This window comes from Echinops telfairi, unplaced genomic scaffold (genome assembly GCF_000313985.2).
Source record: "Echinops telfairi isolate 266 unplaced genomic scaffold, ASM31398v2 ScPeMD7_7469;HRSCAF=8507_0, whole genome shotgun sequence".
Classification (NCBI taxonomy): Eukaryota; Metazoa; Chordata; class Mammalia; order Afrosoricida; family Tenrecidae; genus Echinops; species Echinops telfairi.
This window is the reverse complement of record NW_022111372.1, coordinates 55,382,813-55,396,085: the sequence shown is the minus strand read 5'-3', so window position 1 is coordinate 55,396,085 and position 13,273 is coordinate 55,382,813. Positions and strand designations below refer to the sequence as shown.

The 13,273-nt window shown below is 51.1% G+C and overlaps 1 protein-coding gene and 1 pseudogene across 1 annotated transcript; both read right to left on the bottom strand.

The window, feature by feature from the left end:
• Nucleotides 1-1,091: 1,091 nt before the first annotated feature.
• On the bottom strand, nucleotides 1,092-2,654 carry LOC101652765 (annotated as a pseudogene).
• Nucleotides 2,655-9,622: 6,968 nt separating this feature from the next.
• Nucleotides 9,623-12,672, bottom strand: DUSP1 (dual specificity phosphatase 1). Its single transcript, XM_004696789.2, has 4 exons — nucleotides 12,089-12,672; nucleotides 11,694-11,839; nucleotides 11,123-11,342; nucleotides 9,623-10,679 (listed from the first exon to the last, which is right to left on the bottom strand). Exons 1-4 carry the CDS (start codon nucleotides 12,453-12,455, stop codon nucleotides 10,309-10,311), a joined length of 1,104 nt encoding a protein of 367 aa, XP_004696846.1. The 5' UTR covers nucleotides 12,456-12,672; the 3' UTR covers nucleotides 9,623-10,308.
• Between the last annotated feature and the right edge of the window lie 601 nt (nucleotides 12,673-13,273).

Sequence of the window (13,273 nt, the reverse complement as noted above, 5' to 3'; positions counted from 1 at the left end):
ATTGTTTACTGGGTGTCAAGTACTCTTGTGGATTGCATTGCGTTCCCCGCCAAAATGGATGAATCGGGGCCAGCCATGGCTCTGATGTCCATGTGCAAGTTGCACATTGAATAAGAAAGCTGGAGGGAGACGGGTGCATTTAAACTGTGGTGTTAGCCAGGAACATTGAAAGTACCATGGATGGCAAACGAGCAAACAGATCTGTCTTGGACAAGTCCAGCCAGCACGCTCCTTGGAAGTGAGCGTGGTGAGCCTTAGTCTCATGTACTTGGGACATGTTATCAGGAGACCAGTCACTGGAAAAAGGACGCCATGCGTGGTGAAGTGAAAGATCAGTGACTGAGGAAGGCCCTTGACGACATGGGTTGACGCAGTGGCTGCATTGATGGGCTTAACCACAAGAACAGTTGTGAGAGCAAGGGCTCCCATTGAAAGTAAATGTTTATAAAGTGATGATGGCAACATATGCACAAGTATGCTTGATATGATTGATGGATGCATTATTATAGGACCTGTAAGAGCCCCCAATACAATGGTCTTTTAAAACAAAGGACCATTGTGAGGATGGCCCAGGACAGTGTTTTGTTCTGCTTTACCTGGGCTCACGCTGAGTTGGAACAAACCCAACAACAACAGTGTTATCAGGCGACAACAAGTCGGTTCTGAGTCAGAGTGACCCTGTGGGTAGCAGAAGGAAACACTGCCTGGTCCTGCCCCAGCCTCCCAATTGTCACGTTTGCGCCATTGCTGCAGCTACTGGGTCAAGTCATCTCCTTGAGGCTTTCCTTTTTCGTTGACCTTCTACTTTACCAAACATGATGTCCTTTTCCCAGGGACTGTCTACAGTGTGTGAGACAAAGACTCTCCATCCTCACTTCCCAGAAGCATCCTGACTATTCTTCTGTGACAGATTTGTTTGTTCTTCAGGCAGTCCACAGTATTCTCAATGGTCTTCACCAGCACCATAACGCAAATACGTAATTCTTCTTTTGTCTCATTACATCTCACCTTCATGACAACGGCTGGGGAGCAGGCATTTTCATTGCTCGCCACCACCCCCCCACCCTTTTTAAATATTTGCAGTGTTTTTATTATCGCCACTTTAGAGAAACAGAAGCTAACTTTTCATTTCCAAAGATTGCTGAGCAATCATCTGTTGGTTCTTGAAATCAAGTAACAGGAAACTGTCCTTGTTTCTCCAACCATTTGGCAATTGTACGAAGCTGCTGAGCAGAAAAGGCACGTCCAATAAATTCCAGTCCTGTGGACAGCCCTTGGGCTTGAGAGGGCCGCAGGAATACTCGTTGCTGGCAGCCCTGCCGTATTGGTTGCTTGTGTGAAAACATCCCCTTGAGAACTCAGGGTTCTGGTGCCTTCTTTGATGGTCTCCAGGTAGGGCACCGCCTCACACAAAGTTGTGGGAGGAGCTAGCCGTCAACTCCAGAGTTAAAAACATCCACAAAACCATTAGCATTGAGCTGCCTCACTTCCTGTGCTTTGGTGAAGTAATTCCCATCGTTTTCTCTCCGTAAGAAGAAGGTTCCTGAGAGAATCCTCCCCCTCACCACATCATTGAACCCCTCTCGCCTGGCTGCGGCAGACAGAGGAGACAGATCAATGTCACCTCTGGGTGACCTATGCTAGTCCGTCACATCTTGCCACCGTCCATTGCACTTCTGATGGGCACAATATATGGTAGCAAATGATTGAATCGCTGGTGTGGGGTAGGGACACTTCAATTACGTCATCCCGCTCAGACTCAAAGAGGTCAGCAGCTTTGGTCAAGTGATCATTCTGGCACAAACTACTCCTTTGGAATTTAGATACATGGTTTGCTCGCATCATTCAAGCTGGGAAGCATAAGTGGTTTCACAGGGTCTGCTATTGTGGTAGCATCCTTGGGCTCGTGCCCAACAAGTGCACCCAACACAATCGCTGCATCGTCCACACGTCCGGTTAAGATTCCTGGCACATCCTTTGAATTCACCAGGGGAATGAGCCCATGTCGGGAGCCTCATCCATAGCTTGTCTTTAAACCGGCCAGCCCACAGAGGACAGCTGGATTTTGGGTTGACCCTCCTGTACTGGATCCGAAAGCTGAAAATACGTGAAAGCCAAGATGTGCTAGGGCACGTCTGCTAGGGCTTCCTCCCGTTATTAGCCAATCAGAATCTTCATTCTCATCCGGGTAGGGGTGGGGGTAGGGGGCTCCTGCCTCCTCTTTTGGCTGTTTTGCTTTGAGTAAATTCAAGGGTTTTTAACTGGTCCAAATATACCATCTGTACATCCAGCAAACTCATCTAAATTTGTTTTCTCCATAAGCAGAGCTCCCCGCTCCAACTTTCTGAACGACTGTAGCATTATAAGGTGGCACATGACCTCTTAGCATGTTCGATGTGCGTGGTGTCTCAATGCCAGATACGTTCCACGTGTCTTTTCCTGCAATGGGAATTCCATCAAAATCCCCGAGTGACTGAGCTTTCACAGGTCTCTTGGATTCTTCAGCTTGGGGGCCACCTCTCTGTCACACAGTAATGTAAGCATGTAGGACCATGGTCTGCTTGATCAGAGAGAGGCATTTTTGACAACTCACTTGGAATAGCCTGGCCTAGCATTAGTCCTACAGAACCTTCTCTGAGGGCCCTGCCCAGCATAGGCTTTGTGATCAACCTGCCATCATAGGAGCCAGGTGACGAGGAGGAAAAGAAAGGTCAGCGGGCTGTGCCCATATTACATGGGCACAGCCATCTTTGATTGTCACAGGCCCACCCCCACCCTCGGATTTTTTTAGAGAAGTGAAACTGAGGTTTTTTGAGAGAAGTAATCCATCCAAGGTTATACAGCTCCTAGTTGACTCTCAGTTCTATCCCAAGCCTTTGGAACAGAATCCCAGAGTTTTGATTGTATTTTTGTAATACACACTGAGTATGTGCCAGGGGCTAAAGGAATGCCCCTCACACTCATGCACTCAGGAGATGTGTGTGAAGTGTCTGCTGATCACCAAGCCTGAGGTTAAATCCAGAGGACCCACAGACCCAGGAGGACGAGTTCTTACCTCGGTGAGCTTATAGGCAGATGACTAGCAACTATCACAAACTCATAGTCAGTTGGCTGGATCTGGATTGCAGATATTTCACTTGGCTCATAGGTGTTCCCGAATTGAGGAGACTTGGCATCAAAGCAGACATTCTTGGTTTCTCTTAAATAGGACCATTCGATGGAGCACGGTTCTATTCTTAACACACATGAGGTCGCCGTATAAAAAATGGAGGGGAGCCGGGATCTGGCAACACTGCGCCCACATTTCCACATTAAGTAGCAACTTCTACAGGACAGAGCCTGACCTCCTCAGGTCACCGCGGTTCCCACAGGCCCAATTTTCAATCATGTTTCCTCTGTGACCCCAAAGCTGGTTGCATTTATAATCGTTGGGTTACCGCGGTGGGATGGTGGTGTTTGATGCAGGGAAGAGGATGTTTTACAGGCCAAGGAAGGTTTTGCGGGTTTGATAACATTTTGAGCAGAGTGAGATCATTCTAAGTAGCAGGAATGGCGAGTACAAGGTAAGCCAGCAACAAAGGGTGGACTGCATCGAGGGAGGGCGCGTCTTAAATGCACGGAGGGCAGGCTCAAGGAGGGGGGTGAGGGGCGGGGGTGCTAGAAATGAAGGCAGTAATCAAATCGAGTGTAGACAAGTCCACGAATTCCAGAAGGGAGTGGGCAAGAGTTGGAGAGAAAGAAATACTGAACATTTAACAAGCCATAGATTCTTGATAGGATAACTGATCATGTTCTCTAAAATAAAATGATCCTGAGGTCTCTAAAGTGAACCAGAGACACATATAAATCATAGACATAGGGCGCACTCTTAAAATCTAGTCCCGATCTGAGAGCACTTAGTTCTTATGACCTGGGTCTGATGGATGCTGGCCCTCATGAAGAGATCACTGAAGATATGGGTGCTATAACCAAGGGTGGTGAAGAAACTAGATGGGACCTGGCTATTGGAAAGAATAGCGTCTGGGGTCTTAAAAGGCTTGTTTTCAAAAAAGGGCACTCTCCAGGGGGCTGCTGAGTTATCAGAGGATAATGAGCCTTGCGCAAGCCCCTACTGTGTCCAGGGGTGACTGGTTTTTCATTTAATCCTTCAAGTGCCTTGAAGGGTGAGGGATGATTCAACCATATTTATAGATGGATTGCAGCCTTTAGTATGGATTCCAGGAACAAGTCTCTCCTGGAATATGCCCTACGATTCTGAGGCAGCATCTTGTCTTCCTTGCTTGTAAGAAGCGTTCTGGCTGTACTTCTCTGGGCGGTCCGTGGTACTTTCAGTCTTCTCCTCCAGCGTCATCATTCAAATGCAGCCCCTCTGCTTCGGGCTTCCACATTCACTGTCCAACCTTCACATGCTTCCGAGGCGACTGAAAATACCATGGCTCGCGTCAGGAACAGCTTAGTCCTCAAAATAACCCCCTTCCTACTCTAAAGAGGTTTTATACAGCGGACTGACCCCATGCAATGCGTCATTTGATCTCGACTGCTGTTTCTATGAGCAGTGATTATAAATCCAAGCAAGACAACATTCTTGACAACTTCAAGCTTTTCTCCAGTTAGCATGATGTGACCCATTGGTCCAGTTGTGAGGATTATGGTCTTATCGACATTGAATTAGAATCCATACTGAAGGCTACAATCCTTGTTCTTCATCAGCAAGTGCTTCAAGTCCTCCTGACTTTCAGCAAGCAAAGTTGTGTCATCTGCATGTCACAGGTTGTGAATAAGCCTTCCTCCCATCCTGATGCCACACGCTTCTCCATAAATCCAGGTTCTCTGATGACTTGCTCAGCAGACAGATTGGACAAGTAGGGTGAGAGGCTACAACCCCGAGGCAGTCCTTCCCTGCTTTTAAACGATGCCGTATTCCCTTGTTTGGTGCAAGACGCCACAGTCATTCCTTCAAACTTCAGGTCTTGTTGCCTTCCTGGCCTGGAACCTTCTCCCCAGCAACTGGTTTTTTGTTTGTTTGTTTGTTTGTTTGTTTTTGTTGTACTGGCTAGTGGTTTGGGGTGGATGAAGTGTAGAGTTGATGTAACCAGTAAAGGATGAGGACTTAGGCTGGCTTTGGGTTTTGCTTAACTGCCATACATACCTTTATCCATAGGCAACGGAGCGCTATTGAAAGGTCACCCCCACTCAGAGAGCCCTCCCTGACCACCTAGAATTAACCACCCACTGCTGGGGAGTCTCATGGTAGTCCGTGCGAGCCAGAGAAGCACTCTGCTCCACGGGGTTTCCAGTGGTTGAGCTGGTCGACTTCCAAGACTACCAAGGCTCCTTTCACGGACACGGCCTACAGACCTCCCGGTTGGCCATCCAGCACGTGAGCCATCTGCACCACAATCGGCTGTCACTATTAGGCCTCAGGATATGTGGCCCAATCCTGTGTCACCTTCATGGCGGTCGCTATGTTTTTTGTTTCTTTTTCTCCGAACGTATACGTGATTTTTCCTGCGATAGCTATGATTTGAGTCCGTTGTAGTGAGTAGCGATTGTGCCAATTCAGCTTCCCTTATATACCACAGGAGCCCGCCTTTGTCACCTGTCATCATTGCCTTTGTCTTTAACAAATTATTTGTACATTTCCTTCCCCCCCACCACCACAAAGGTCGGGAGAAAGAACGTCGTCTTGCAAATTCCCTGGCCTATCCAGAGTCTACGAAGTTTGAATGGATGGATGAAAAGATGAATAGGCCTGCGGTTTGCTTACAAGGCACCGTCCAGAAGGTTTAAGACATCCCTGAGAATGGCGATACCGGGAGGGTGGAGGGAAGGTGGGGTAGAAAGGGGGAACCCATGACAAGGATCTACAGATAACCTCCTCCCTGGGGGGCAGACAACAGAAAAGTGGGTGAAGGGAGATGTCGGTCAATGACAAAATAATAATAATTTATAAATGACCAAGGGTTCATGAGGAAAGGGAGCAGGGAGGGAGAGGGAAAAAATGAGCTGATACCAAGGGTTCAAGTAGAAAGCAAATGTTTTGAGAGTGATGATGGCAACAAAGGTACAAATGTGCTTGGCACAATGGATGGATGGATTGTGATAAGAATTGTACGAGCCCCCAATAAAATGATTTTTAAAAATAAAGGTTGTCCATAGCAGAACTGTCCACTAAGGTGTTCCCAACGTGCAGAGCCTCTGTCCTTAACAGGGCGGACAGGAGGACCAGCCCTGAGCTGCCAAAGGGGTGCAGTCGGTCTGTTCTGAGGCTGTCAAACAGGCTTGTCCTGCAGGGCCCCAGGTAAGTCCCAAAAGGTGGGCAGCCTTCCCACCTCCTCCCTGGGGTGGCCTGGGCGCAGGCGAGCCAGCTGGGGTGAGGTGTGGGAAACGGGCGCTCGGCCCCGCGCTGTTACAGGCGTCTGCGCCTGGCAACCCCAAACCACCTCCGCCAGCACTTCTCCACGCCGCCCCTAATCTCCTAAACTGCCTTGTCAGCAGCAGGAAGTGACAGGGCAGCTTGCCTCACAAACGGGAAACTCCTTCGCGTTGCCATGAGGACAGAGGCCGTTTGATCACAGACTTATATAACCTTAAAGGCATACAGCCCACGAGGTTATTCCCCGATGGGGGCTGGGGGGCGGGTCGCTCAGGCGCGCAGGAAGCTGTGTCCCAGGCAAATTAGCTACAATTTGCAAAATTCCAGGGAAAGAGGAGGAGGCGGTGGAGGCTTTGGGAACTGCAAGTATCCTGATGAAATACGGGAACCTCCAGACCACAGGACGAGCGGAGTACACGGTGATGAAGTGTCTACCAAGCTCACAGCCCCGGAGTGGAGTCTGATTCCGACTCAAACTGGGATAGTCACTTGCCCTGCTGCCGAGCTCGGTTTGAACCCACCTGCGGGCCAGGGATTGAAAAACAAGACGATCCGGATCTGATGACAACCTAGAAACATTTATAGGGCAGCCCGCCCCATGGGGTCACAATGAAACCGAATCAATTGACTAATTAGGTGACTTTTGAACGGCCTCCAACCCCACGGCCACCCCACCCCCGAGATTTTGAGGGCAAAAATAACTTGCCAGTTAGATTCAACGCAAAACGGTCATTTTACAAGAAGGCAAGCTGAGGCCAACGGACTCGCAGAAGGAGGTCTAAATGATTCGCCAGGACTGCTGGCAGGTTAGGTTATGCACTAAATACATTAGGCACGAGTTTACATATACGTGCTTTTGGGGGTTTCTTAAAATCATTTTATTGGGGGCTCATACAACTCGTCACCATCCATCCATTGTGTCAAGCACATTTGTATCTTTGTTGCCATCATCATTCTCAAAACATTTGCTTTCTGCTTGAGCCCTTGGTATCAGCTCATTTTTCCCCTCTCTCCCCACTCTCTTTCCTCATGAACCCTTGGTAATTTATAAATTATTATTTTGTCATGTCTTACATTGACTGACGTCTCCCCTCACCCACTTTTCTGTTGTCTGTACCCCAGGGAGGAGGTTATATGTAGATCCTTGTGATCAGTTCCCCCTTCCCACCCCACCTCCCCTCCACCCTACCGGTATTGCCACTGTCACCACTGCTCCTGAGGGGTTCATCTGTGTGTGTTTACATACAAAACTGTAGTGAATGAAACTGCCCGGAACTTCACATTCACAAGCCCATTTCTTCCTCACAAATGAAGCCGTTTTTTATAATCTTCAGCTTATAAATGAGGAAACAGAGTCCCCAAAGGGATAATTAGCTTTTCTACCCAAAAAGGACATGGCAAAGTGGTCAGCTCCAAAGCTCATCTGCTCCCCACCCCTTCAAGCTGCCCAAACAGCCCGGTCTTCATAGACCTGGGTCCCCATGTCTGCCATGCTGTCCCCTTACTGTGTGACCGTAAGCAGGTCACCTCTCGGAGCCTCCACTGTTTCCTCTCTACAATGGAGATCGTAACTACTCCCCTGCGGTCGTTGTCAAGCACTGAATGTGTCAAACACACAGCACAGTGACTATTCGGACCAGATTATCAGTATTTTTTTTTAGATTATCAGTATTAAACAATCATTGTTTTGATTTCAATTTCCCTCTGGAAACATCCTTAAATGTGATTTAAGCACGAGGTAGTTTTGTTCTTTTAAGAAAAAGCCATCTGGGGCCAAAGGTGACATTTTCTGGAGGGTCTGCACAACATGAAGTCAATCTCTAGGGGAAGGGATTTATGGTCCTGACTCGCGACCGTCGGGAGGTGGGGTTGCTGCTCTGGGAGAAGTGAAGGACTTGTTTGTACTGGAGGCTCCCTGAGGCGGCTGCTGTAGTTTTCCACTGCAGGCCTCAGAGTAGATAGTAATTTTGGTTCAGCGAGTGCCTGCCAAGCAGAAAGTGATGGCCAGAGCCCACAGGGACGTCAGTCATGGCATATGCCACAGGCTCGGAGTCGTTGATACATTTCCAGAAGTGAGATAGTTGCAAGAATCCATTTTTAGGGTTTAATTTTTAAAAAGCAACAACAAAAACATTGGGTACAGTTTGTTTTTGAAAGCAACACTGGCTTGCAATCGGAAACCCAGTAGAGGAACTGATCTTGCCAGCCCAGAGTAAGTTCTTAGAACATAAGGATATTTCAGGCCCTTGGAGTCGGGTAGCAGGTGGAACTCGTAGGGAAAGGTCAAGGACATGGATCCTGTGTCAAGGCCTCCAACTATGGCACAGGGCGCCCCAGGTGAGGTTCAGTGGGATATTTGCTTTTCTGCTTCCACAGCACTTTGCCCAGCAGCAAGTTGAAACAGTAACCCAAGAGCTTGACCATGGGTAAATTCAACACTTGACAGATGGGCTGCTAGTCATTTTCACCTGCTCTACATTAGCCTGTTTAGCGAGAGTTAAAATTCTGATGGCCCGGGGGCAAGTCAGACTTCATTGCCCATCTTCAACAAAATTACAAAACTAGAACAGCAAGCGGCCTAAGGCAGGCAGTCTGCTCTGGATGCTCAGGGAGGATGATGGCAGATGTGGGAAACGTCCCTAATAGTTCAGATGATTTGTCTAGATTGTATTTTACAGTGCTTGAAGAACCTAACCATTCAACAGTTCCCCACCCCAAATCTGTCCAAAAGCAGAGAGGCTGTGTGAGAAGCCGAGGGTGAAGTGCAAATCCAGTGTCCCTGCCACGGAGCCACTCTTGGTCTCAATGTGTTCCTGGCAGAGTCTGGCCGAGCTTTGTGAAGATGCACTGCCCCGCACATACTTGGAACATCCTTACGGGTCAAATGTTTTGGAGAACTTTACCATCGTAGCTCTAAGGCAGCTCAGTAGGGAAACAGCCGTTTTCTTTCCTACTGTAACAGGAGACCCAATCAATTGACTATCTCTCTCTAGCATTGGTTTTGGGGACATTTGGGCCCTGAGTAACACAGGAGGCGTGCGACAGCATCTAGCTGCTCACAACACAGCTCACTTGCCTACCTACACCCAGCTATCTTTTGGGACAGAGGGGACTCAAGAGTATAGGGTCAAACCCCAATGCACACATACTGTAGGTCCGTATCCAAATTCTCCCCTTTCACTGGAGGAAAGGGGAGGGGAAGAGGAGAGGGATGGGGCAGGCTGCCAAAGAAATCAAACATTGAGATTCAATAGAAATAGTATAATTTATTCTGTTGTATAAAAAAGGTCATTCTTATGTAATAAAATGTCTTCTTAGAAGAAGAAATATATTATTTCAGGTCATAAATAATCAGCAAACATACAACTGTTGGCAACTAAAAAAACGAAACAGAACAACACTGATGTTTCCTATCAGTGACGAAAACAAACCTGCTTCGGATCTATTTACAGGATGTTACAGTACTTAGAACACAAAAATTGAGGTATTTGGTTTCTCTAAGAGTAGACGCTGACATTGTGAAGGCAGATCACCTACACAAAAATAAATAAGGTATATTCTCATGTGTATATGTGTCGTCAGGAATGGTAATACTGGTTAGGTATGTCAAGCATGAAGAGTGGCTACAAAAGAAAAAAAACAGGGACAAGCAAAAAGAAACCGGCTCGTGTACAGTCCTTTCTCTTCTGTCCCTTTGTGTCAGAGGGATTGATGTACCCACAGTAGATTGGCCCTGAATTCGCTGAGGTCAGTAATGGCCTTGCCTCGAAGTCATCACCCTTGTGGCTGTTTAGGAACCCAGTGGAAGCCAGTCGAGTGAAATTAAATAAATAGGGGCCAGCCCTCCCAAGTCCCCTTCCTGGAGGAGTTAGTGCCTTTCTTCCTCTGCCTGGAGGACAGCCGGGTGTCCTGGGATCACCTCCCGTGGCTTTTCAGCAGCTGGGAGAGGTCGTGATGGGGCTCTGTAGGTAGCTCAAGGCACTGTTCGTGGAGTGGACAGGGATGGAGACGGGGAAGTTGAAGACAGTGGTGGTGGAGGTGCCTCGGTCGAGCACAGCCATGGCAGGGCTCCCAGCCTCAGCCGAGCAGTGTGGGGCCAGGACTTGGGATTCGAATTGCAACAGCTGGCCCATGAAGCTGAAGTTAGGGGAGATGATGCTCCTCCGCTGCTTCACAAACTCAAAGGCCTCGTCCAGCTTGACTCGGTTAGTCCTCATGAGGTAAGCCAGGCAGATGGTCGCTGACCGGGAAATGCCTGCCTGGCAGTGGACGAACACCCTTCCGCCAGCGTTCTTGATGGAATCTGGGAGACAAGAGGGTAGCCGGTTACTCAAGAGTTCATAGAACAAGCCTGTGTCATGCAAATGTTGCCCAGAGATGCTCAATGATGCTGCATGCCATCACATGGACACTGCTCTTGAAGGCAGTGTGGGTCCTATGCAAATGCGACCCAGCCTGGCCACTACAGCTGGTCCAGACTGACCTCAGGCAAGTCAAACACTCTGAGCCTCAGTGTACTACTACTACTCTGGAAACTGAGAATCCAAATCCCTGATTTTGCAGGGATGGTGCCCACACACTGATACTTCAATGTCTGGACACAGGGCTCAGAAGAACCTCATTCAAATCCTTGCAGGGGTGAGGGGAAGCTCAGTGGCTCAAAGTGCAGTGGGTGGGGAGGAGAAGCTCTGTGGCTGAAAGCAGAGAGAAGGCAAGGCAGCGGTCCCAGGCTTCCACTCCATTTACCTATGAAGTCGATGGCCTCGTTGAACCAGGAGCTGATGTCCGCCTTGTGGTTGTCCTCCACCGGGATGCTCTTATATTGGTAGTGGCCCTCGAAATGGTTAGGACAATTGGCGGAGACATTGATCAAGGCAGTGATGCCCAAGGCATCCAGCATGTCCTTGCGGGAGGCGTGATAGGCGCTGCCCAGGTACAGGAAGGGCAGGATCTCCACTGGGCCACCCTGGAACGCAGGAATATCCAACTGCTCGTCAAGTTTGCCCCATCGACACCAGTACTCACACCCACCAAAACTCCCTGCCAAAAAAGTTCACCTCAAATACTAGGTGAATTCGGCACTGTGGTTCAGGGGGCTAGCAAATGGAAGATAAGCCTCCTTTACCACCACCAGGCAGGGCTAACAAGACCCTTTCTATGGTGCCAGCAACTAGAGACTGCGGCATCAGACCCCAAAATAGTACTCCTATGCCCCTTCAAACAAAGCTGCCGATCACCTCCTGCATTTACACTGGCACTGCTATTCCAGGCCATTCCCAGTTGTGACTTCCCCCCTCTGGCCCAGGCCCCAACTAACCTGATCGTAGAGCGGGGTGCTGCAAGAACTGCACCCTGAATCAGCGCTGTCAGGCACACTAGTACTCAGAGGGAGGCTGAGCCCCATGGGGGTCGGCTGTTTGCTGCACAGCTCCGGGCAGGAAGCCGAGAATGCTTCATATCCTCCTGTAAATGCAAAGACAACGGGTTTTTTTTTCTATTAGTGCCGCTGGTAGAAGGCACCTTCATACAACGCCCCCCACCCACTAGGGCTGGAAGTTTACGTGGGAGAGGCCCAAGTCTTTGTTCCTAGGGCCAAACAAAGCCAATGCCAAGTCCCGGGAGATGCGAATCCAGCGCGAGGGGAGGGCTCCAGGTGGAGCAGCCCCCTGGGAGCGGCGGACCGCAGGTCCCGGCAGGGCCACAAGGACGCACCTTGGAGGAAGAAGACTTGTGTGGCTCGCGCCTCCCGGCAGAGCGCGCCCGCGGCCAGGGCCACGGTGCTGTCGCGCTTGGCGCAGTCCAGGGCGGCACTGCGCTCGTCCAGCAGCACCACGGCGTGGTAGGCGCCGGCCAGCAGGCGGCCCCGCAGCTCCGAGTTGGGCACGATGTGCTCCAGGCCCATGGCGCCCTTGGCCCGGCGCCGCACGATGGTGCTGAAGCGCACGTTGACCGAGCCGGCAACGTGGCCGGCGTTGAAAGCAAAGAACGAGCGGCAGTCGAGCAGCAGGCAGTGCGCCGCGCGCTCCCGCAGCAGCGTCCGCAGGCTTCCGGCGTCCAGGGAGCCCACTTCCATGACCATGGCCTGTCCCAGAGCCCCCAGGGTGTAGCTCCGTCCGGTGCTCTTTGTCCTCCGAAGCCAAGGGCGGGGGCGAGGGCTTTCGAGGAAAACCCCGGCCCGGGGTCTGTTTGCGTCGAACCAAAAACTGCCTTTGTACTGAGCTGGCGGACGTCGGGCGGGACCTCTGGGCGGTCCAAGCTCCTAGCCGCTGTCCCCTGGGCTCTTGCAGGCCGCTCCGCCGCTCTAGTCCCAACGTCCTTCGCAGCGAGCCGAGCCCAGCGGAGCGGGCTTATAAGAGTCTCTCTGGGGGCGGGGCGGGGCGGGGCGCGGGAAGAGGGAGGGCGCTGGTTTGTTTGAATGGCAGTCACGTGACGGGCCGGTGACGTCACCCCCGGCCCGGCCGGGCCCGGCGCCGCCGCAGCCAACGGCGAAGACGTCATCGGCCCCGGAGCGAAGGCGAGTGTGCTCGCGGCGCGCTGGCTCCAGCGCTGTCCCGCCGGCCGGCCTGCGCCCGGCGCGTCCCGGGGGACCTGGCCCGCTCTCCCGGCGCAGGGGCGGCGGGGGGCTCGCTGCCAGCCGTGAGCCGCCCTCCCGGAGGCCGCGGCCCGGAGGGCGGGCCAGGTGCGGCCTGCGCTCCTTACCCGCGAGTCCCCCGCGCCCCTTTCCCGTCGCTCTCCGGCGGGAGACCGAGGCCCCTAGGAGGAACGATTTGCTTGCTCAGCGTCATCAGCTAGGAAATCGTGAACCCGGACGCGGGGTGCGGGGTGGGCGACTGGGGCCCGAGGGAAGGTTTGGAGAGGAAAATAGCAGTTTTGTCCACCCCAAGTACTCCTAGGAGG